Raw genomic sequence first — 26578 nt, 5'->3', positions numbered from 1 at the left:
GGGTACAGCACTTGCTTTACTGAAGACTAAAGCTATTCCTTGAATGCAATGGATTATAGGGACAGCAAAAGAGACTTGAGTTCTACACTTGTAATAGAGAACTGAAGGACACTTGTGCTCTGCCTGCAGGCCTCAGATCCCACCCAGTAGTTCACTTTGTGAGAAGTGGGAGTCTGGGAGATATTGTGTGATCCCTGGGTCTTATGCTCAGAGCTCCTGGCCTCATTTCTAGAGAGACTCTTTTGGAAACACTTTTGTAAATTCTCACCACATTCTCATGAGATAGGGAATCATTTATAAATGTAGAAACTGAGGCTTGGAGACACCTTGGAGAGAGCAAGTGATCTTTGCAGGGTAACACAGGCATCAAGTCTGGAGTTAGGCTAGGTCTGCCCAATGTGGCTGGGATAGCTTGTTCTAACCATGGATGCCAACCCCTATGAGAGCAGAGCTGTGTGTTTAGGACCAGAAATAATCTTGGCCACACCTTTGAGCTCCCAGGTGAGTGCCAGTGAGTGAGAAGCACAGGGAAATACCTGTGTGTAGATGGTCAAGGTTACTGCATTAAGAATACTATCACAATGCTAGCCTAGTGACAGGGAGATCCAGAAAAGTCATAATCCACCAGGGACCTACACACTTACTTAATGTTAATGCTTAAGCAACCCCACGTGAGCTGATCACCAAGCAGAAGTGAAGATGGGGTGGTGGGGACTAGTGTGGACTGAAATTTTGTGGTTTGTTTTCCATGATGCTTTTTGACTTTTACCTAGAGCATGCTATAAAAAAGCAGAATGTGCAACCCAATTAATAAATGGGCTAAAGACTTAAAGAGAGCCTTCTTAGGGGAAGAAACAAGAATGGCTAATAGATACAAAAGAAATAGTCAATAACTCTGTCCATAAAAGGAACGCAAGTCAAAACAACATTGAGATTCTACCTCATCCACTAGCCCATTTAGAATGGCTAGTATTAAGACAACTAACAACAACAGATGCTGGTGGGGATGTGGCCAAAAGGGAATGCTGGTACACTGTTGGTGGAAATGTAAACTGTTCAGTCACTCTGGAAAGCAGTATGGAGGTTTCTCAAAAGACTAAACATAGAGCTTCCCTATGATCCAGCAACTCCACTCCTGGGTATTTATCCAATAGAACACAAACAATGCCACACTAAAGTGACCAGCACAACCATGTCCATTGCAACATTGTTTACCATAGTCAAGCTATGGAATCAGACCGGATGGCCCTATGTGGATGAATGGACCAAGAAAATGTGGTGTATACACAATGGAATTCCATGCTTCCATCAGAAAGAATGATATATCATTCATTAGCAAATGGAAAGAGTTGGAAAAAAGTATATTGAATGAGGTAAAAGACTAAGAGAAATATAGGTTGCATGGTTTCCCTCATTTGTGGTAATTAGAATATGCCTATCAATTTACAAGTAAACACACTGGATGGTTAAAAATAATACACTGAAATATGGTAAATTACACAGGTCTCAAGATAATCACATAGTGAGACCAAAGAAGGATATTCATAGGAGAGGATCACAAATGCTCAATTGCTATGAGCATATGACCATATAAAATAATCTTTTACCAAATGAACTCTAAGAAATGTAAACAAGAGATTTGTTGTTGCTGTTGCTGTTTTTGTTGTCTTTTCCTTTTATCTTGTTTGTTAGCTTGCCTTTGGAAGGGTAAGGGGGAGGGGAACACAGAAAAGGTGGGACAATGGGTGAACAAATATAGCAGCGGTACTCACTACACATTATATGGTAAAATGAACTATACAACTAAGGGTGGGGATGGAAGGGAAAAACTGGGAGAATTGAAAGGAAAGGGTGAGACATGGTCCAAAAAGAAAAGCACTCATTACCTGACTTATGCAACTGTAACCCTTCTATACATGACTACCTGTACAATAACTAATTTTTTTTTCAAAAAGTAGACTGTGGCTTACATCAGGAGATAATAGCCAAGCTCCTGAGTCCTGTACCCAAGCCTAGGGTGAGTGTGTTATCTTCTCAGTTCATCAACGAGCAAACATACCTCCTCACTAGCTAGATTAAAGAAATGAAGATGCAAAGGATCTTGAAATGATTATTAGCCACTTTATAGTTAACTAATCAGTCACTTAACACCTTTGGGCCTATTTTATCACTTGTAAAATAGGGAAATGGAAAGAAAACCTAGAATGCTCTGAGAACTTACTGTGAAGGCTAGCCCCTCACCTATGCAGTATGTGGCAAAACAGATTAGGATGACAAGTCTTTTGTGCAGGGGTAGTGTTAAGTATTAAACAGATAACAGCCAACAAATAAGTAGTAAGTGAAAGTAAGATGGTCTTTAATGTTGTTTGGAATGCTTTTCTGGTCTCAACTCATTAAGTACATATAGTAACACACACACACAAAACATTTTACAGATGGTAATACTGAGAGATAACGATGTTAAGAAAGTTTCCTAAGGCCATGTAGCTAAAAACTAGTGAAACTTGGGTCTGAAATGTTCACGATACTAAATTTAGATAGCAATAAGTCATATCTTCTGGCCTTGACAAGGCCAGAAATGCATATAATAGAAACTAGTCTCTTCAGATGTAGTTAGCTACATTTCTATTGTGAATGTAAGATAACAGCCTGATTCTGCTGGAAAAATTGTAAATATTATGGACAGAGATGTCATAATCATGGATCAGACCACTTCAAAGAAATCCTTCCACAATATTCAGTTAATGAGGCTCTTAGCTCTATTCTGGAAAATTTCCTTAAAGACATTCACATTGCATGTCAAGGGAGATATCTAGGAGAAAATGCCTTCTGATTAGTTTGGTGTTTTCAAGGCCTTTGTATCCTAGCCTGAAAGAAGAACCTGTATGACATTTTACCTTGAGGATTTCCAAGTTTGTTCTTCATGTCCAACCTTAGCCATAGAAATTTTACTTCAGTTCTGTTTCCTTCTTTTCTTTATTGTCAGGTCTTGGATCTTGCTTTCTCAATATCTTTTCATATGTTCCTTCCAGAACATTCTTGTTTTTCACACTTCTTTTAGGAAGGAGAGAAGGCTACACATATATCACCAAGGTGGTTGTATATTGTTAACACTACAAGGTGACTTTTAAGAAACTGCTTGATTTATTTTCTGCTCTGTTTATTCTAGCCCAAGCCTGCTTTCTCCTGGCTAGGCCTCTCAGCACATGTACACATTGTCACAAGCAGATATGCATCAGTGTGTTGTTGTCATGATCACTTTGGAATCCTGCATCACCAGGCAAGCTACACTGGATAAGGGGGCGGGTTGCTCTTGTTTGGGGATCTAAAAGGACACTAGTAGAGGCTGTGTCAAGGCTGGGGAGCCAGGAAGCCAGGTTCAAATCCAGATTTCCTCCTACAGGATAAGCTAATATCTGGCCGTTAGTGTACATGTACATTTTGTTCAATCTCCATGCCTCTAGGCAAATCCATGGTGCCAGCACACACACACTTTACAATAAATGGTAGCAGAGACAAACAGTACAGATGTATCATGAAGTGAGGAAGCAGGAAGGAAAGAAGAAAGCAAGGGGGAAGAAAAGGAAAAATTCAAAGGAGAAAAACATCTAGAAGAAAAATGATGGTGGAAGAAAAGAAGGGTGGAAAGAAGAATACAGGAAGAAATGCAGGAGGAAGGCAATGCATGCTGGCTCATGCATCCAAGAAGGAGGCCAGTAGAATGAACTGGACTCCAGGATTTCATGCCACTCATGTTGCCTCTAACAGATTGGACCCATCTCTGATTCCTGCATATCTGCCTTGCCTATTTGGAAACTCTATTAGTTCACACCTGATTCTCAAGACTTCAGAACTGTGTTATTTTTCTCAACTAGACTACAAGTTTGTTGAGAGGAGAGTTCTAGCTTAGATCATTTTCTTTCTCTTTTGTACATTACATACATACATTAGTTATTCAAGATGGGTTTCATCATGACATTTCTACATGTATGCAACATGTATCCTGTATTTTTTTCCAGACCCTGGCCTTCCTCTTTTCTTGTCTGATTTCTAGGACAGGCCTGGGCACATGACAAGTTGTAAGTTACTCCAGGACTCACTGGGACCCTGGAAACCTTTTCAACTTCTCTCACAGTGGGTGAGCACATCCTTCTTGGTTCTTTAAGAATTCAAGTGAAGAATGCTGTCACTTTGACTGTCACATGCCTTCTGGAGGTACCATGATACCTAAAATGCACATTCATTATAGTCAGCTAAGCAATCACACTAAAATACACATACTCAAGAGTTTTTTTTTTTGGGGGGGGGGTAAGTTTTAAAAACACCAATGTAAATACACACCTTTTTCACCACTCAGCAAGGGCATGGGAAAGATTATGCTGTAAAACTTAAGTTAGGACTTAAATCTTCCGGGATTCAAGATTGTTCTATTTTTGTGTTTCTAGAAAAGCAAATGACTGCTCCTCGGGTGGGAAGTGCACACGTGTCCATGAGCACCCAAACTGGTCACAAATAGTGGTGTCATGCAAGATTGGTGGGTCCTCTTACATCCCCCCACACTGGCGGTACATAGGAAGGGTTTCAAAATCAAATCTTCTGCTCTATTGGACTTATCAGAAGACTTATATAGAAGGACTCCAGGGTTACCTGGAGAATGAATCACAATTCCTTAAGAATGTATAAATTGGAGAAGAGCGAGGAAGCACTCTGTGAGACAGAAAGTATGCAATTGCTAATGCTCTGCTTCAGTGGTTCTTCAGTGCAGCTTATTCTTAGCAGGAGCATGGCCTTGCTGGGCCCACACATGGGATTCTATTTAGTATTGGAAGCCTTGGTCAAAATAGTGTGGTCTGTTTTGAAGAGTGTCCTGCCTGTATCCAAGCACAAGTTTTGACTCAGCAAGGCTTTAAGAAGTCATTGCTCTTGTCCTGTTTCTCTGAATGAATTGCAATTCTTTTTGACACATTTTTCTGGTAGAGGAGAGCTGGGTGGATGAGAATGGGTAATTGAGAAAAAAATAAAACTATGCAAATATCATCATCAGGAGCAGGAATACTATCTAACTGGAAAATGGCCCATTGTTGGGCTACATAGTTTTAGGGAGCCATGTGCAATTTACATGCTCAGCATACATAATTTAAATTAATTCCTGCCTCTCCTTCTATTCCTAATCACCCTCCAACTCATGTGTGGCCTTTGGGGAAAGGATAATAAGAGGAGCTATATTCTGAGACTGGTCTGTTTTTCTTGTTCTCATCTATACCAGGGTAAGCAAAATCTAAAAGGTATCTGATAGCAATTGTGGTAACAAGGATGTTGTCAAATCTCTAGGAAAATAGGTTGTTCTAAGTAGAGTTTCCAAACTTTATGAGAGGCAGTCAACTTCCTGGGTTGTGGTGCTGGGCCAGATCTGTGTCACCTTAATGTAATATTAACCTCTGCTCTTGGTGGGGAGGTAAGGACTGTGACCTGCAGTTTATTCTGATTAACCAGAAGCAGGTGGGCCAGGCTGCGATACCCAGACCCTCAGCATCCACAGGCTGCCAGAGGCTGTAGGATTATGAGTCTTTTGGCAGCTGATGTGAGTACAAGGCCCTGGTGGATACTTATAGGGCAGACCTCTCATTATTTTGTTTTCTACTTAAGCCCTGAAGAGATGGCATTCCAGTCTACAGCAATAATTTGTGCGATGGATTAAAAAGTCTACATATACTCTCACCCTCACTGGGATAGAAATGGTATGTGGGCTAATCCCCGGCATCCAGCAGTTTTACTTAGAGCTCTTTTTTTTTGATGAAGGAAGAAGAAAAAGCCTTAACAGCACTATGGGGCATTTCACTGAGAAGATAGCAGGGAGTAAGGGAAGAAATCAGGGGAGACTGTGTATTTCGGTTGTAAGGGATAAACTTCCTTCATGGTCTAAGTGGTGGAATTCCATCTCATGCAATCTCTTCTGGAAAGGCCTGCTATTTAATTACCAGGGACTGGACATGTGAATTTTCTCTCTTCAGAGATTCACAAAGGAGAAAACACAAATCTCATCTGATCTCTGTCCTGGAGTAATAAAAGAAGCTTTCACTTCATCTAAATAGACATGTTGTTTCTCAATCCCTCCCACTTCCCAGATGATTTTACACACACACACACACACACACACACACACACACACACACACACACACACACACACACACACTATGCACGCACAGATCACCAACTTATAGTGGAAGTGGAGAAGACCCTGCAATCCTTATATATACAGAATCCAGTGAATTCTGCAGCCATCTCAACTCATGAAAACAAGTGCCTCCTCAACAAGACCTTCCACTAGAGAATGCCAGAAGAGGGAGGAAAGACATGTCCCCAGTGCAAAGGGAAGGATAATAACGATGACGGGAGTCTCGTCTGGAGGGCTCATTCCATGCCAGCACTCTGCTATATCACTATTCCATCCCACAAAGAAAGCAGTGACAGTAAAGAAGAGTGAGACAGGTGAAGGGAAAAAATGCGAAAGAACAGCAGCCACAAACCTCATCAAAGAAACCCTTCCAAGTTCAACACGACAAAGCAGCACATCCTTTATGTCAACATACAGCATTTTCCATTACCTTTCTATCTATTTGAGGGAAGGCCACAGAGAAACAATAATGTGACTCTGAACTTGAAGCATGTTATACCATCACTTCCCAAAGAACACCTGGGGTGTTGTAGACCTGTGGCTGTGGGAAAGTGGGAAGCCCCAGGGGTTGGAAACCCCTGCATAATCCAGTCTTAGAACCCCAGATATCCCACTACTCTTAAGACAGCTCAGCAAGTAGCTGCCTTAAGAACCCAACTTGGTGCATTAGACAAACTGCCTCCAAACTTGCTGGGTACCCTGCACTATACGGAACAGGGTTTGCCACATGGAGGAGACGGGGTACACTGCTCTTGGGGATTAGGGAGTTTGCCTTCTGAGACAAATTTGAATGAATTAATTTAGTAAAGTAGTAGGCTGCAAAAGCAGCACAAAAAAGTCAGTAACCTATATACTTACAATGTATTTGCTAAGAAGCTGCATGTGGATTTGTGCCCTGCTGGCACTGACAGCAGGTGCCCACATGGTTCCCAGGCTCTTTCCCTGACAAGGCAAGGCAAGACAGACCACAAAGGTCCATCTGAGGCGGCCATGAACAACACCAGCTCTGGCTTGGCTGTTATCTCCACCTTGGACAGAGAAGGAAGGACAAAGCAGGTTTGGGGATATACCTAGATGGGCATTTCGGCTGTAGAAGCTGGAGAGAAACATTCCAGCCACTACTCAGCCAACAGGCTCGCACAGCCAGATTCTGAGGTTCCTCCAACAAGTAGCTGCTCCCAGCAGAGGGACATCATGGTTTCTGATGCCCTCTCACCTGCATGCTTCCCTCTGCTGGCTGCTTCCACCCCTTTTCTGTTGTTGGGATTGGGTGTGAGACCCACTGACAGGGTGCCGCTGTTCATGCTACCACCTATTCCTGGGCAGCGCATGAGACTGCACCTCAGCTGAAGTGGCTAAGGATACTCCTGTCACCTCATGTGGCGAGGAACTGTCATTGTAGGTGCAGCCACCCAAGACATTACCCCATATCACTGCTAACAAACCTCACCTGCCTGAACTGCTAAAGTGTTGCCAATGTTCTTTGGTCTACAGAGACTAGTGGGTCTTTCTGAATTCTCCATGGTACATACTGTCCAAATTCTCTGATCACAACCAAAGAAGCTTCAGAGACACAATATTGTACAATGCACACACATCATTAAAACCAACACAGCAAAACCAAGTGACAATCCTATGACACATCCTTAGGGGATAACTACTTGGGATGAAGGTCTTGCTGTAAAAGCAGTAGCAAGAGCTGGTCCAATAAATACACAAATTTTAATGTTGGAACTAAAGAAAGATGAAAAAAAAATATGCCACTTCTAGAAGACCGTAACTCTCTAACAACAAATTCCAAAAATATCAAAAGCAACGAAACGCTTGACAACTAATTCAGATGACTGATTACTAAAAAGTCAAAGAGTTAAGAAATTAGGAAGATAATAGGCAAAAACCAACTTTCCAGAATTGATCTAGAGGAAATAAGAAAACAAATGTGTATATTTTCAGGAGTGGGGAGAGAGGGTATAGAACTTGAGGGAAAAGGGTAAAAAGTGAAGTGGTGGAGCTGGACATGGTTGAAAGTGAGCTATACAACTCATGGGTGGAGACAGGAAGGAGGGATTGGGAGAGATTGAGGGAAGGGAAAACGCCGTATGAAAGGAAATGAACTCATTACCTGATGTAAATAATACATTTAAAAAACAAGTAATGGTATAAAATCAGTAATAAAGAAGATGCTAGGACCAGATGGCTTCACAGCTGAATTTTACCAAACTTTTCAATCCATTCAGAGATATGAAATGGAAAGAACTCTTCCAAACTCATTCCATGAGGTCACATTGCTGTGATGAAAAGTATTAAGAGCATAATAACAAAAATGACAACAAAAAAGAAAACATGACTACTGATGCAAAAATTCTCAGCAATAATGCTAGCAAATTCAACAGCATATCTAAAAGATCATCACCATGATCAATTTAGTCTCATGGCAGATATAGAAAGATGCCTACTGTCTTCTTTTGTTTAGAAATTATATATTTAATAATGCAAATTGATGAATGTAATATATCAGATCAATGGAATAAGGTAAAAAATCATATGATCATATCAATAGATCACAAAGAGTATATGCTAAAGTTCAGTATTCCTTCATGGCAGAAGACATGAACACATTAAGTATTATATCTCACATAATAGATGCTAGCTAGCATCATATTGAGTGGGAGGAAAGCTAAACAGTTTCCCCTAAGCTCAAGAACAAAATAGGGCTGCTTACTCTCACTGCTCTTTTTACAGTATAGTACTAGCAGTTTTAGCTAAAGCAATTAAGCAAGAAAAAAAAGCAAAGTCAAATTATCCTTGCTTGTGGATGATACTATTCTATATATAGAATTCCTAAGCATAGAATATGTAAAGACTCCATTAAGAGACAATTTGAATGAATAAATTTAGTAAAGTAGTAGGATGTAAAAGCAACATACAAAAATCAATAACCTATAGACTTATAATGCATTTTTTGCTAAGAAGAAATGAAAGCAGCTCACAGTAGATTAAAAAGATAAAATACATCTTTTATGAATAAACAATCAGAGAAGTGAAAGATCTCTACAATGAAAAGTACAAAACACTGATGAGAGGAAACTGAAGATAAGAAGACCTGAAGACTTCTCATGCTTATAGATTAGAGGAATGAATATTATTATAATATCCACACAGTCCAAAGTGATCTCTTGGAATTTCCATTGAAATATCCATGACATCTTTTGTATACCTAAGGGGAAAAATCCTAAAACTCAAGTGGAAGCACAAAAGACTTTCAATAACCAAAATGTTTTTGAGTAAAAAGAACAAAACTAGAAGCATCATAATATCAACTTTCAAGACAGAACCACAGTAACAGAAAACAACAGGTATTGGCATAAAAACAGACTCATAGACTAATAGAACAAAATAGAGATCCCAGAAATAAACCCATGCATGTATAGGCAACTGAATTTCAGAAAAGGTGCTAAAAACATATTAAATATTTCTCTTCATAAAACAATGCAGGAAAAAGTACAGATTGTGTACATGCCAACACTGTATAAGTCAACTGAAAATAGATCAATGATCTAAATGTAAGACCTGACAATTCTCAAAGAAAGCACAAGGGAAATACTTTAAAACATTAGGATAATCAATGCTTTCCTGGACAGGACTACAAAGAAAGGAAACTTAAGCAAATATTAACAGGTGAGACTGCATCAAATCAAAGAGCTTCCTGAATAGCAAACACAACAGAGTTAATAGGAAGCCTGCCTAATGGGAGAAAATACTGGCCATTCACCTAACAAAGAGTTAATATCCAGAATATATAAAGAGCTTAAAAAATCCTCAACCTAGCCGGGCGCTGGTGGCTCACGCCTGTAATCCTAGCTACTCAGGAGGCTGAGATCTGAGGATCGCGGTTCAAAGCCAGCCCGGGCAGGAGAAACCGTGAGACTCCTATCTCCAATAAACCACCAGAAAACCGGAAGTGGCGCTGTAGCTCAAGTGGTAGAGCGCTCGCCTTGAGCTGAAGAGCTGAGGGACAGCGCCCAGGCCCAGAGTTCAAGCCCCACGACCGACAAAAAAAAAAAAAAAAAAAAAAAAAAATCCTCAACCTAAAACACTAAATAATATACTTTAAAAATTGGCAGATGATCTGAATAGACACTTTCAAAGAAGAATTCTAAGAATCCAAGAAATATTTTTTAAATGCTCAATATCCTTCACCATTAGAGAAATGGAAATCAAAACGACAATGAGATACTTGGGTAAAGACCCAAGCTAGAATGATCATTATCAAAATGAACAAAAAATCATGAAGACAACTAAAAGTAACAAATGCTGACAAGACTGTGGAATAAAAAGCACTCTTATATACTATTGGTGGGAATGTAAATTGGTGCAGGCACTATGAAAATCAGTATATGATTTCCTCAAAAAAACTAAAAACATTTACCTACCATTTGATCCTGATATATACCACTCTTGTACAAATACCCAAAGGAATTAAAAAAACAATTACACTAGACTTAACCAATTTGCACAATTAGTATGTCAATAAAGAATTAAGAAATAATTTTGTAATCTTACTCCTTCCACCCTGTTTGGTCTATCATGTCTAAATCTGTATAACTAAACAATATTTTTAGTTTTTGATGATTGGATTGTTCCTCAAAGAAAAAAAGTATCAGGCCCACTGAAAAGTCAAACAACAATCATGTATTGGTCATCTGGGTTGAATAACAGCACAATGTAGTAATTTAGTCCATGCTAACTGACGAGAATAACACATAAATGTCTACATAGATCTCAAAAGTGCATGTTGTAGATGTGGTCATACAAATCCCATGTATTTTGTTTTGCCCCTTGGAGGAGGTTTTACTTCTTTCCACTTTCCCTTCAGCCAAAAGTCCCACAGGCTTTTCTGATTCATTATTGTTTTCAGACTTTACCCCTTTCTGGGCTCCATTCCTAACCCTCTCTGGGTAAGGAATCACTGTATACACAATGGTTCTCAGTGGTCACTGTAACTCAGTAAGAATTGAGCTTTGTCTGGTTATTCCCTTTTAGCACACAATACTACAAAAGGCTAGAGATACAGCTATTTGCTGATGAGAGAGCTTAGGGGCACAGCTAAGAATAACTTGGCAATCACTTCTTTTCACTTAGAGAATACTGTGGAAAACGTCATGGAAACTGTCCTTCCATTTCATGCCATAATTTTATGTTCTCTGAAGTGACTATCCCTCTGTTGTGTGATATCTCTAACATGGAATCCTGTGACAATATGGCCTAAGGATCATGTCACATTAGCCCCTTGATTCTGATTTCTTCCTTGTTTCTAGAACTTTCAGGCCAACAGGTAAATTGAAATTTCTTTATGTTGCTTTTCTTTCTACAAAGGGCTAGGGATGTAAATAAGTGGTAAAAGGTTTGCCTAAGCCTTGAACAGACACCTCTCAAAAAAAAAAGAATTGTTAAGTACCCAAGAAACATTTTAAAATGCTCAACACCCTTAACCATTAGAGAAATACAAATTAAAACTACAGTTAAAATGGTCATTATAAAAAAAAATAACAAAGACAACTAAAAATGCTTGCAACAGTGTGGAATAAAAGGAACTATTGGTTCAATTTCTGTGAAAAGGGAAAAAGGAAGGAAGATGGAGGGAAGAGGAAGAGAATGAGAAGAAAGAAAAAAGAAGAAAACAGTGGGGGAGAAAGGCAGAGGAGGAAGTGGAAAGAGGGAGGAGAAAGGAGGAGGAAAAGGGAGGAGAAAGGAGAAGGAAGGGGAAAGAAGAAGAGGAAGAAGGAGGAGGGAGAAAGAGATGGAAGGAGAAAACAGAAAAGAGAAGGAATGAGAGGGAGAAAGGGGAGGAAGAGGGTGAAAGAGGAGGAAGGGGGAGAAGAAAGAGGAGGAGATGGCAGGATTAGGAAGAGGAGAAAGGAAGAGCAGGAGGGGGTAGGAAAAAGAGGGAAGAGAAGAGTGAGGAAGGGGGAAGAGGAGGAAGAGGAAGAAATCAGGAGGGGAGAGAAAAGAGGCCCAGGAGAAGGCAAAAGCAATGGAGAAGGCAACCATGAGCCACCCGTCCCCCATCCCGTGGAAGCAGCACAATAACCCTCCCCAGGCTGTTCTACCCCAGTGCTGTTCACTCATGTCCACCTGCACACAGCAAGCAATCTGTGAAATTTTAGCACTGAAAATTACCTTGGAGTCCAGCTGCTGCATGTATGACCAAAGGTATTCGATATTGGCTCCAAAAGGATGGACATGAAGAAACGTTGATATGATGCCTGAATAAAAAAAGACAGCCGTTGTAAAGTGTATGCAAAGTCTCAGTTACATAATGCCATCTAATCTCAATGACTTTTGGAAGTTAGAGTCTTGCCATTTTTTTTTTATCCTTTCCTACTTTTTTTTCATTTCCGGGAACAGGACTTGAACCAGGGGTCTGATACTTTATCATTCAAAGATTTGGTACTCTACACTTGAGCCAGGCCTCCAGCTCCTGGTCATGCTATTTTTAACATCACTGAGCGATCATTCAAGAATAGCATGATCCAGAAACAGTAATAGTAACCTGGTATACAGAACACTTCCCCTCCTACAATGACAGTAGTTAGTAAAGGTAGACTTGGAGATTATATATAGATGAATAAAGGTATTTCTAAACAAAGACTCCTGGAAGCAGTTCAACTACCAATTTTATGCTTGATTTACCAATATAAAATTGTAGTTATTGAAAGGATAAAATTATCTTTTTCTTTCTCTCAGTGGACTGTGCTGAAAATGACTCAGACAGCTGTGCCAGAAATCACTGCCTTGAGTTTTCCTGGTAATTACAGCTGTGGCCTGTCCCCTGAGCTGCCATTGGAGGAAGTGTGTGTTCATCCTCTAACGTGCTCTGCCCTTCAATCATGGCTGCTGCTGAAAGGGAGCCAGCCTCTCTCCTCTTCTCTGCTGTGGTTGACAAGATCATTAATAAAGGCCTGTGAATGAATGCTTGGGTTGGAGTGTGATCAGGAATCAGAAGCCCTTTGCCTTGTGAGAGTCAACTGTCAACATTGTACTGACAAATGAACAGCTGGATACTGGTGTAAGGGCCAAGGTAAAAAGCATTATCTTCCCATCCTCCAATGCTTCTAGATCCAAAATCAAAACAGAGAGGGAGTCAAGTTCACAGAATGTGTGTTGTTTTGTGTTAAGGAGCTGGCTTGGGCAAATTTGAAAGTGCTCTTTTAAACAAGTTGCATTAAGTCTCATGTTCTGTGTATTGTAAGCAGTGAAACTAGAGAGCTGAAGGGCCAAAGGGGGAGATCTCAGTGGTATAAAATGTAATCAGGGAGAAAAGCAGGCAATCCTATGATTCTTGTAGCAGGTCATCTTGTGTTGGGAGGGGGCCATGGGCTAATCCAAGGTAATATCTTTGTCTCTTGCTCTCCTTTGTGCTGCTTGGGATGTTCCAGGGTGGAACATTAAGTTTCTTAAACTTCAAGTTAAAAACAAAACAGAACAGGACAGAGAACTGAAGGGTTTAGACAAGCTCTCCATGACCTGAAAAGGGATGTTACAGGTTTACAGTAAAATGAAGAAGTTAAAAAACAATTAACTATTGTTTCTCTATAAAAATTATAGTCTATTTTCAGACTTATCTTACCATTTTATTCTGAGCTTCATGAGCTTTCTTTGAATGCTCCTTTGCCTTCTTTGCTAAAATCTCTTTTTTGGGCATTTTATAGTACTTTTTAAATTTTATTTTTATTTTTTTTTATTGTGAAAATACCATACAGAGGGGTTACAATTACATGTGCAAGGTAATGAGTACATTTCTTATCAAGCATTGTTGCCTCCTCTTCTGTTTCCCCTTCCCATCCCTTCCCATCACTCCCCCTAACCTCCCCCCTCACACCCCTGCCCCAGCCAAAGTTGTAAAGTTCATTTTTCAAACGACTTGTACATCTCATTGTTGCAATGGGTCCACCTGTATCCCTATTTAAATGATCTAAAATCTCCTTTTAGAAAATAATGAGGATAGTGGAAAGAAATAATGGTGATGATATGTGTGTGTGTGTGTGTGTGTGTGTGTGTGTGTGTGTGTGTGTGCGTGTGTGTGTTTGTACATATTTTGTACTTAAGATAGGGTATCCTTAACTTTTGATCCCTTGCTCTACCTTTCAAGTAGCTGAGATTATAAGTGGGTACCAGCATGTCTGGCTAATTTTAATATCCTTAATGACATCCTGAGAAAATGCAGATTTTTTGCTCTATTTTGCTTTTGGCTAGGGGTCTGTTGCTGTTAGTGGAATTTTTTTTTTTTTTTTTTTTTGGAGAGGGATCAGATTCATTGTGAGCTTCCTAAGTAAATAATGGGTTTCTTTTTCCTAGGAATAGAAAAGGAATAGCTAATGAGAAATGTCGCCAGGCACTCTCCTGCCAAGTGGAGATAACTTTATGGCCCTCTGAGAGTGACCTGAAGGACCTAGGGGTGGAGCCATGGGCTGCGTCCAGCTGCTCTGCCTACAGCAAGGCAGATTCAACTCCTGCTTATTATCCATTTGGGGGACAAGCAGGAGGAGTGTCCATTTAAGAACCAGCTTCCCAGGCATGCAAAGTACAATTGTAAATAACTAGTTAAGAATAGAGAGAAGCAAATAATTATTAGTACTCCTAGTCTTTTTGAAAGAACCTTAAAAAAATCTACAAACCAGCTCTATTCAGCCAGTGACCAATCTTGTTAAGAAAGTTGATATAAACAGGCTACAGTTTACTCTCAGTTCTGAATCTAAGACCAAGGAAGCAGCATTAAAGCAAGCAAATGATACTAGATTTTGTTTCCTTTGTTATTCCCTTAAATATGTTGCTTTAGTCACTCACTCAGCAGGAGGTACTAAGGGTCAGCATGTATAAGGCAGAGAAATTCCTTCTCTGGCACAACTTTTAGTCTAGAGAACCACCCGGATGATACATGCAGGAATGAAAACTCAAGGAAATAGACTGAGATAATTATAAGCAGAATAAAGAGAACAAAACAAGTAACAGAAAAGACAGTGACCTTGAACTTGTGGTTCAAAAAGAAAGAGGATTTCACGATAGCTAAGAGAAGAAAGCATTTCCAGAATATTCCTGTGGGAGTTCAGCCAGAAAAAAAATGCAGCTGACTGATGGAGAAAGTGAGAAATTGTCAACAGAAAGTATTCAAGTAGGCAAGACAAGAACAGGTCACTGTGAGAGGTGAACCAATGAAGTGGGCTGAAGATAGAGGGGCAGCAATGGAATAGAAATGCTGGGTACAGACTGCATTTACAAAGGTTATGCTGTAATGGAGAACATGGAAATAGTGCTGTTTTTAATTTTTATTGTACAGAGGAGTATCAGTTACGTAAGTAAAGTAATGAATACCTTCCTTGTCAATCTTGGTATGCCTTCCCTCAATTTTCTCCTACTTTTCTTCCTTCCCATGTCCCTTCCTCCAAGTTGTACAGATCATTTCCAACATATTGTCTTGTGTATATAGTTTTTGAATTGTCCATCCTTTGTCTCACCACTCTGTTGTTTGAAATGGAGTGTTTGTTGAAAGAGATCAAGGGATCAAAATGGATTTTCTTCTTCCTCCTCTTCCTCTTTCTGTTTTCTTATCCTTCCTCTTTATCCTTTCATTCTCTTCCTTCTTCCCCTCCTCTTCCTCCTTACTCCTGCCCTTCTACTTCTTCTGTTTTTTGTTTTTTGTTTTTTTTTGGTCAGTCGTGGGGCTTGAACTCTGGGCTTGGGAGCTATCCCTTAGCTCTTCAGCTCAAAGCAAGCGCTCTACCATTTAAGCCACAATGCCACTTCGGGTTTTCTAGTGGTTTATTGGAGATAAGAGTCTCATGGAGTTTCTTGCCCAGGCTGGCTTTGGACCGTGATCCTCAGATATCAGCCTTCTGAGTAGCTAGGATTACAGGCGTGAGCCACCAGTGCTCAGCTTACTTCTTCTGTTTTTTAAAGACAGGTTCTTGCTATCTGAAGTTCATGATCTCCTACTTTAGCCTCTTGAGTGTATAGATTATAGGTATATACTACCATGCCAGTTCACCTTCTAGTTTTTTTTAAAGGTACCAGATAACCAAGCTCATGCTTATAGGTTGATACATATGATAGTCTACTTACATACTAGATCACTGTCTAAATGGGGATGCCCCCTTAATAACAGTTTTCATATATCACAGAGTACTCAGTTAAAAAAGACCATCCAATTAAACTCCTAACTGGACAGTATGAGTCCTAGGTCCACAGTGGACGAATGATTTTTCCCTAGGTTACTTGTCAGATGCTTCAATACATTAATAATCAGAATAGCCACCTGCTGAGATCATTCAGGACCATCAGGATCCTGACTGTGATCATCAGCTAGCAGGGTGTCACAGGGCCAATCCATCATTTGCAAGCAATTCCTATTTTTAAAAGTATATTGATTACTTCTTGTCAGTACATTATTCTTTTTGTTTTTCAGATATGTTCTTGAACTTTTGCTGGGGCTAGCTTTAGACCATGATCCTCCTAACTTCACCTTTTTGATAGCTGGAATTTCAAGAATTACAAGTGTATGGCACCATGCACAACTTGTTTGTGTTACTGAGTCTCAGTCTGAGTCTCACTGACTGTGCCCAAGTTGGTCTTGAACCATAATTTTTTTTTTGTTAGTTGTGGGGCTTGAACTCTGGGCCTGGGCACTGTCCCTGAATTCATCAGCTCAAGGCTAGTGCTCTAGCCCTTGAGCCATAATGCTACTTCCAGTTTTCTTGTGGTTAATTGGAGATAAGAGTCTCATGGACTTTCCTGCCCTGGCTGGCTTTGAACTGCAATCCTCAAATCTCAGCCTCCTGAGTAGCTAGGATTACAGGTGTAAGCCACTGGTGCTGGGCTGAACTGTGATTTTCTTATCAATACCTCAAGTAGCTGAGATTACAGGATGAGCCAATGATCCTGGCCAGTATCTGTGAACTTCTCTTTTTCCACCATCAGCTAACCCAGAGGTTGGTGTTGGTACTGGTATATGGAAGTTCTCAGAACATGATTCCAAAGTTCCTGCTTCAGTATTTATGTAGATGTTAGTTTGGGAATGAACAAAATCTAGGGAGTGGCCTAAGATTCTGTGGTATGAATAAATTGCCCAGGTGATTCTTTCTCACAATGAGGACTGATCATTCTTATGGTAGACTCTTGACTGATGTTTGCTGATTTATTGATATGGATATTTGTGCTTTGGAAACAAGATTTCAGTCAGTGACTCACTGCTTATGGTCAGTAGCTTTTAGAGAGGAGCACATTACTCTCCACATTCCTTTTCTCAAGTGCATCGTAAATGGGCTTCAGTTCTGTTCACTGCCAACACCAAATAGTCACTGCCTGACTTTTTGTAGAAGTTGTCTCTGCAACGTTGGTTCATTTGCACCTACTACCCAGAAGTCAGGGGAACATTTCAGACACAGCCCCTGCACTGGTCTGGGATGGCGTCGGTGATAGAAATGGTGGTGTGAGAGATATGTGAAGAAACACCTTGATGGCCCACAGTATGGACGTCTTGATCTGTGGAGGAGTTGGGGCCTTGTGTGCAAAAGTTGGCCTGATCGTTAAGAATGTGCAGATGGTTCTCTGGGAACCATTGTTGTTGTTGCTGCTGCTGTTGTGTGTGTGTCCTGATCCTAGGGTTTGAACTCAGGGCCTGGGCACTGTCTCTGAGCTTTTTTGCTCAGGGACAGCTAGCTAGCACTGTATCATTTTGAGCCACAGCGCCACTTCTGGCATTTTAGCAATTAATTGGAGATATGAGTCTCATAGGACTTTGCTGCCTGGGATTCTCAGATCTCAGTCTCCTGAATAGCTAAGAGCCACAAGCACCAAGTGTTGAGGAGGTTTTGAAGAAAAGCTGCTGTGTCAAACAGTTCAAACCATTCAAATTGTTAGAAAGGTTTGGGCTTTAACTGGATTTGCAATGATGACTAGCATGATGAACTTGGCTTCTGTGATTAGAAATCTATTAGGTTAGTATATAAAAAAACATGAGAAAATAGAGGGATACAGACCCACAGTTGGATTGTCAACATCCCCTCAGAGTACTGGCTTATTAATAAAAAAAATTGATCTATTCTCCTTCATGATGACATCTAGTAGTTTCTTGCCAAACACAGTTACAAAGTTTTGGTCTCAAATCAAAAGTACTAACTCACTGTGTCCCAAACAGCTTTAACATATGCCAAATCCAACATGTGGGCCATATGTGGAATGAGCTAGGAGGTCTGGCACAGACTCTGAGTGGTGTCAAGCTGGTTTAACATGTGGTGACCACAGAGGTATGAGACATAAAATGCTACTCTGCAGTACACCAGAAAAATCTAATTCTTATAAAGCCTAATCAGATGTCAATCTGTCTTCCTAAGACAAGCTTGATCACAAAATAAATAATCCAGAAGTCAACTAAAGTATTTTTAAGAGCCCATCTTCTTTAGTTGGACTGGAGCATAGAACACTTCACCCATTCATTGTCAAGAAGAAAGTTTGGAAAACTTAGGATCCAGATGTGCAAAGCTCCAAATGATTCATTAACAAAATTCCCCAGATCTTCTCTGATAAATTCCAATATGAAGCACTTGAAATAAAGTCTTCAGTCATGAGAATGGATAGAATATATGCCACAAGTAACTGGATTGGTTATTGTTTGTGTTTAAACTTAGGTTCTATACTCTTTTAAATTCTTTTGAAACAGCTTCTTTATTCACTACTTGTATCTCCCAGGAAATTATAATTTGTGCCAGTGTGCATTGCTCATGTTAACATTAATGTTCCTAGAGAGTCAAGTCACCTAAATATATTGTATGTTACATATACTGAGATGTGCTAAACATTGACCAATTAAATCTGGTAGTTTTTCTGCAGTGTGGCTGATCTAGATTGGATCTGAACAGGTCTCCATGTCTTCTCTACAAGTTTAGTTATCATAAGGAAGATCCCAGAAAATTTGCAGAGTATTATTCTTAACTCTTCCAGATGCATCAGAAGGCCAGAGGACTGCTAGACCCACTTTACCCACAAGAAATCCTTAGAAAAGGGCATATTTGGTACCAGGAATTTCCTTTGCTCTATCGGCTGGTCCAAAACAATTATGACTCCACCAGAATCTGTGTCGAGCTTACACAATCTGCCTGGGGTGGGTTTATAGCTCCACCCTTAAGGTAGGTATGTGGGGTAAATGGCCAAAGTCAGTTAGCAGAACGGCCCATTTCCTGGAAGGGCCCAAAGCCAGCCTGGTCAGGAAAGTCCATGAGACTGTTATCCCCAATAAACTACTCAGAAGAATCTAGAAGTAATGCTGTGGCTCAAGTGATAGAGCTTTGAGCAAAAGAAACTCAGGAAAAGAGCCCAGGCCTGGAGTTCAAGCCTTACGACTGGCAAAATAATAACAACAACAACAACAACAATAATAATCTTTAAGTAGTTATACAACAGCGTTTCCATTTAACATGTCAGTTTTATGATTATAATGCATCTTGATAAGTTCTCCCCATTTCTCCCAACTGTACCCGGTTTTGGACTTCACAAATGCTAAGCTAGTACTCTACCACTTGAGTCAAGTCACCAGCCCTGGTTTATGCTGGCTGTTTTTGGAGATGAATTCTAGTACCCTTTTCTGCCTAGGATGGTCTCCAAATAAAGCCATATGGATTTTAGCCTCCTGAGTAGCTCGGCTTACAGTCTTAAGCCACCAGCACCCACAGTTTTATACATACTTTTTACTGAAGATCCTGACTTACAAAAATATTTCTTTTTAATAGAATTGAGTAATGAATTGCATTTTGGTTTGATACTGAAGTTTGCAGCAGAGGCAGCCAGTTATAAATAGAACTTCCCCATATAGTCCTATTGTACAGTGTTAAAGCATATTATTCTTTAAATGTGGTGGCCATGAGTATGGATATACATATGGAGATTTTTTTTTAGATAATGTTATAAATGGGTTACATCTGTCAAGTAGATTATAAAATAAAAGCAGAAACAATTTCTAATGGAAAGAAAATAAAGACATGCCTACCCCATTTTTTTTTTAAATTGTATTTTATTTTATTTGAGAACGAAATGGGGACAAACAAGTCGTTTAAGGATTCAGGTGGACCTGTTGCAACAATGAGAAGTACCCCATTTTTTTTATGCTGGGTTTGAACTCGGGGCCTATCGGTTAGCTTTTTTCCTCAAGGCTAGTTCTCTGCTCTACCACTTGAGCCACAGTTCCACTTCTGGATTTTTGGTGGTTAATTGGAGATATGAGTTTCCTGCCAGCGCTGGCTTGATCCTCAGATCTCAGCCTCCTGGGTAGTGAGGATTACAGGTATAAGCCACCAGTGTCTAGCTGTTCTCCCTTTCTTAAGCCTTTAAATAACTGTATTTTTTTTGCCACTGAATGAATGGGAAACAGTTGTGGGCATTGGATGCAGTTGCCAATAGGAGAAAAAAATCCAGTTACCAACTGCATATGGGCTTATTTTGGGTTCCTGGAACTGAGAGCACATCAGCATGTCTTCTGAGATTTGCACATGGCATGTTATTACAGCTGTATATCATCAGAGAGAGAGAAAAAATAATTGGTTTTCCTTGGAGTATCTCTAAGTTGATGTCATATTCAATAACCCTGTAGTTGAAAAATCTATATGTGATGGATGAAGTTTGGACTATCTTTTGAATTTAATTCATCCTGTGCCAGCTTCTGCAGGCCCTGGTGTACCTGTCAGTTTGAACTGAGAGCTTTTGCAGTAGTTAGAGAATGTAACCAGGTGCTACTTCTGCCAGATAACCAACTACAGGAGAACAACTTTTCACACATGTGCAGTGAACTCATTCATCACTGTTAACTATGCCAGGGAGGGGTTAGTCTGCATTTGAACCTTACGCTGGAGTCAGGGCCAAGCCATTGCTTTGAATCAAGGCTGTGCATTATTTTGTGAGAATAGTGGTATTCTTTCCTCCATGTTTGAGGGCTCCTGGGACATACAGGTTTCTGACCTGGGATCCCAGTCACATCTTCCCCAAGAACATTTTCCTGACAGAGTAAATGATGCTTTTGGATCAACTGATGTTGACTTTCAAAGAGGTATTTGAAACTTTGCCTCTCGTCCAGACAGAGCAAAACCAGCCTGGATGTATTTAGTGAGAAAACAGAGTGCTTTAGATTAAAAATAGTGCCCTTCTTTCTTCTTTTTAGTAGATGGCCATTCTTGTTTATCCTGGACCAGTGGGTGCACACATGGACACGAAACCCTAGATTAGTTGGCCAATACTATTCATTTGGCTTTTCCTGTTTTATCAGAATTATGTGTCTGGCCTTGGGCCTGACCTTAGGATATCTCTTCTGTTAGTGTAACACTTCAATTTTGTGAAAACTGGCTTGGTTTAGAACTTTGGGATAAGCCAGGCCCAAAGAAACATAGGTCCCATGGTTTCCCTTATTTGCAATAACTAGTATATGTCTGAGTCAAGCAGAAAAGGTCAGATAAGTTGATGTTAGGGAAATGAACCCTAAGATATGTATTCAAATGTTTTTTTTCTTTCATGCGATTGTTTCTAACACATTTATAAGATAATTTCTTTGTTGCTTTGTATGTCCCTCCCCCACGGTATAACCCCTGTTTTCCCTGTATTTGATGTTGGTATAATTTGTGGAGGGGAAGGGAAGAACAAATCATTTAAATAGGGATACAGGTGGACCCATTGCAACAATGAGATGTACAAGTCATTATGTCAAAAACGAACTTTATAACTTTGGGGGGTGGAGGAGTGGGTTGGGGTAGGGGGGAAGATGCGAAGGGATGGGAAGGGGAAACAAAGGAGGAGGCTACAATGCTTGATAATATACTCATTATCTTGCCCATGTAATTGTAACTCCTCTGTACAGTATTTTCACAATAAAAACAAGAAGAAAAGAAATAAAAGAAAAAAGGAGAGAAAAAAAGAACTTTGGGATACGAGCTAACTCTGATCTCCAGCTGTAAGTACTACATCTAAATTTTAAAAATGAGTGAAATTCAGATTAATCTGTTTACTTGACTTCCTTTTGATGCCAAAAAACAGCTAATATATTTGGCTAGAGAAGAATACAAACCTATGTTAGTTTGTAAGCTGCCGATTTGAAATGTATGTTTTGATGAAATTAATCTCACCTCTGAAGGCAGAGCTGTTTAGATTGACAACAAGGAGAAGGTAAACTACTATATTATTATTTTATTTAAATACATAATGATTGTTGAAGTGAATACATGAAGAAAATAGCATTTCCTTACCTATTAGCAGAGCTTCTTTCTCTGATTTTAAGCCTTGGCTTCTTTTCTCAATATTATTCTCTCGATCTTGGTTGACCAAGGCAACTGTCAACACATTGATTTCCTATAAGTTCAAAAACAAAGACAATCTATAAATTTCTGTAGATTTTGTGCATTTCAATAAAAATCATCAGGGTTGAAAAGTTCCATAAATGAAATAACCACTTCCATTTAGTAACTAAAGATGAAATCTTATAAACAATCCATCTATTTGCCCAACAGTAGAAGAGTATACCACAAAACCTAAGTTTCCTAACTTATGCTTCCAGCAAACCAAGCAACTTCATGAATAGAAAATTTTGTACAAATTATCTTAGATTTTTGTCTATGTTTTGATTTAACTCTGGTCATGAAGGCTGTACTTAACTGTCATAACTTTAATGTTTTATTTCAAATAAGAAAACATTTCTGGTTAAGCTTGTGCCAAGCTGATTTATAATACCATGTGGAAAAGTTTAGGAAGTAGGCAGAGAATGGAGCCTCTTAGAAAGGCGAGATGGAACTGTTGATATAAGTATTTAAGTTGAGTAGCTATGAATCCTCGTGCAGGCTCAGAAAAGGCAGATAAAGCAAAAGTCGGGAGACTCTTTTCTTCAGTAATGAAGAATAAAGATTTGTACAAGCCAATAAGACCTGAAGAACTAAAGCTGGGCTATTTTTAGTTCTTTCTATAGTTAATTTAAAGGTAGATAAAGCTTTATTCACACACTCCCGATCTTGATATCAAGACTCACAATGGAGAGTGATGTAAAAGAAACTTAACAGCCAGAATATATGGAATAGTAAGAAGTTGAATGCTGATGGAGGAAAGTTGCTCTCTGAAAGGTTGTTCTCAAGAGAGAGCCAAGATGGCTGAGTAGAGGAGCCCTGTACACAACTCTGACAGAGAGAAATATTGGTGTAACAAAGGAAAATCTATATTTTAGAGTGATTGTGAAAGAACTCTAGAAATCTTCAAAAATGACAAAAACTAGAAAGAGCATAGAGTTAGACAGGGAATATTGAGAAACAAGGGAAACGAAAACTTCAATCCTAGCTCTGTGGCTTGAGCCAGACAGGGGTCAAATTCTGAATCACCAGGAAAAGGTAAAAAATACCAGCAATCCTCATCATAGACTGGTAGTCCTGACTTGAGGAGGAGCCACAGTCCTATGGGCTTTAACAAGTTTGCTAGTTTAAAAGCAACTGTCTCCAAAGGAGACATTCACTTAGTAGACTCCCTCATCTACCAGAACCAAGCTGCTACAGCTGCCACTGGTGCTCTTTATCTTGCTTTAGAAGCCTCAAGTATCTGTTGCCTTACAAAGCTACTGACACCATGGTAGCTAAGAAGAAAAGAGGGAGATGAAGGGGTCAGGGTTCCAAAATCCCCATTCAGGGATACACCTCCAATGACCTAACTTCCTCCAACGAGGTTCTACTTTTAAGAGTTTCCACTCTCTGTTCCAAGTAGTTTATAAAATATGGGCCTTTGAGACATCTTTCAGATCCAAACTCTGACAATCATACTAAATGGGGAAATGATAAAAGGATTTCCTCTAAGATCAGGAACAAAAGGTATCTATCTTCATTACTTTTTCACAATATAAGCTTTAGCTAGAACGGTTAGGCAAGAGAACAAAATAAAATTGGAAAGGAAGAGTTTTAATCATCCATGTTCACAGATGACATTATTCTGATACATAGAGGAACCTTAATACTCCACCAAAAGCTGTTTCAATTGGTAAATGAATTCAGAAAGTTGCAGGATGCAACGTCAACATAAAAAAATGAAAACACTTTAATATACCAACTTACTGCACAAGAAATCAAGAAAACAGTTCCACTTGCTATAAATCTACAAATCACTATAAATATTATTTGTACTCAGTAGGAAAGGCAGGAGGATCATGAGTTTGAGGTCAGCCTAAGCTACACAAAAAAGAAATTGGGAATAAAGTTAACTAAGGAACTGAAAGATCTCTGCAAAGAAAATTATAGAACACTGCTGAAAAAATTAGAGAAGACAACAGTGACAAGATATTCTGTATTCATGATTTGGAAGAATTAATGTTAAAATGACCATACTACCCCCCCCCCAACCTACAGATTCAATGTATTTCCCACCAAAACCAGTAATTTATATCAAATAAATAAAGCAGTCATAGCAGGAAGAACTAAAAACAGCAAAATTCATGAAGAATAACAAAAAAAACTAGCCAAAGCAATCTCAAACAAAAACAAGCAAAAACACAAATAAAACAACAACAACAAAACTAGAGGATTATAATACGCAACTTCAAAACTTGCTACAAAGCTAGAGTAAATGAACTGTGTTATACTGGTATAAAAATAAACATATCTCAATGGATAAATAATCCATAATTAATAAAGCCAATCAAACTTTCACAAAGGTGCCAAGGTCATAGAGTGAAAAAGGACAGTTTTTCCAATAAATAGTGCTAGAAAGATTGAATACACATATATCTCATATATATTATGTAATATAATATATCCCATACATAAAAATATATCCAGGATACATAGATTTAGAAATATGTATAGAATTATATAGAACATATGTGCATGTATGTGTGTGAATGCAGAAAATTGAAACTGGATCCCTTCCTCTCACTGAATATAAAATGAATCAAAGCCTTAAATGTAAAACATGAAATCACCACATGAAAACACAAGGAATCTAAGACATTGGTATAGTCAGGGATTCTTACAGACAGGGCTCTGAAGGCAGAGGTAATAAAAGGAAAAATAGACAAATGGGATTATATCAAACTAAGAAGCTCCTGCACAGCAAAGGAAGTAATCATCAGAATTCAGAGGCAAGGTTTGGGATGGGAGATAATACTTGCAAACTATTCATCTGAGTTCTTGATTTCTTTTTCAGCAAGTTTGTTTTTGGTATATGAAAATGTTTTCATTTTTTTGTATGTTGATTTTGTATGTTAATATCCAGGATATACATAAGGAACTAAGAAAAGCTGAGACCTTATACCACCAAATAATCCAATTAAAATAAAAAGACACTTCTCCAAAAAGAAGACAACTGATTAAAAGAAAGTATGTAAAAAATACCCAGTCTCACTAATTATCAGAGACAAGCAAATCAAAACTATAATGAGATATTGTCTTAGTGTGTAAAAGCTATCATCAAAAAGACATAAAGTAACAAATGCTGATGGGGATTTGGTAATAAAAGGAAAGTCTCATACATTGTTGGTAGAATACAAATTAGTTACAAACATTATGGAAAACAGTATGGTTCCACAAAAAACTGAGGATGTATAACTGCCAAGTCATCCAGTAACTTTACTACTGAACATACCTCCAAAGGAAATGAAATCAAAATACCAAAAATATACCTGCATTCTCATGTTTATTGCAGCATTACTTAATAGTAGCTTAGATATGGAAGCAACTTAGATTCCCATCCATGGATGAATGAAGGGAGTATGTTACCAATATTCAGCCATAGAAAGAATAAAATTCTGTCACTTGTAGCAATGTACATGGTGCTGACTCATGACATTAAACAAAATAAGCCAGACATGGAAAGATGAATGCCATATATTCTCATGCATTTGTAGGAACTAGAAAGTCAATTTCGTGGTAAAAGAGTAGATATTGCAGAATGGAAAGTGTAGGAGGTAGGAAATGCCTCCATCAGGAAGAATGACACAGCCCCATTTGTTAGGAAATGGAAAGACTTGGAAAAAATTATATTAAGTGAAGTAAGCCAGGCCCAAAGAAACATAGGTCCCAAGGTTTCCTTTATTTGCAATAACTAGTATATGTCTAGGACAAGCAGAAAAGGTCAAAAGCTATGTACATATGACACTATAAGAAAATGCTAAGTGAAATGAACCCCAACATAGGGACACAAGAGGTTTTATCTTTCTTGCTGTGTTTTTAGTGTACTTATAGTGCACTATGTGATTTTTTTTTGTTTCTTTTGTATGTTCTTCCCCCATGATATAACCCCTGTTTTCACTGTATTTGAGTCCAGTGCTTTGCATCTTGTGTATGTATTTTTCTAATTTGGGGAGGGGAAGGGAAATAACGAAATGTTGAAATAGGATACAGATTGA

At 39.1% G+C, this 26578-nt stretch overlaps 1 protein-coding gene across 11 annotated transcripts in view; it reads right to left on the bottom strand.

The window, feature by feature from the left end:
• LOC138811488 (ecto-NOX disulfide-thiol exchanger 1) overlaps positions 1–26578 on the bottom strand; it is a 542054-nt gene that overhangs the window by 7082 nt on the left and 508394 nt on the right. For all 11 annotated transcript variants that reach the window (XM_069999196.1, XM_069999197.1, XM_069999187.1 and 8 more), the window contains 2 exons: positions 22455–22557; positions 12358–12443 (listed from right to left, as the gene is read on the bottom strand). In XM_069999196.1, coding sequence (XP_069855297.1) covers positions 12358–12443; positions 22455–22557 — 189 coding nt within the window. The remainder of the gene's footprint in view (positions 1–12357; positions 12444–22454; positions 22558–26578) is intronic.

This window comes from Dipodomys merriami, unplaced genomic scaffold (genome assembly GCF_024711535.1).
Source record: "Dipodomys merriami isolate MVZ:Mamm:240054 unplaced genomic scaffold, mDipMer1.0.p SCAF_530, whole genome shotgun sequence".
Classification (NCBI taxonomy): Eukaryota; Metazoa; Chordata; class Mammalia; order Rodentia; family Heteromyidae; genus Dipodomys; species Dipodomys merriami.
The sequence above is the reverse complement of the archived record's forward strand: the minus strand, read 5'-3'. Positions and strand labels throughout refer to the sequence as shown.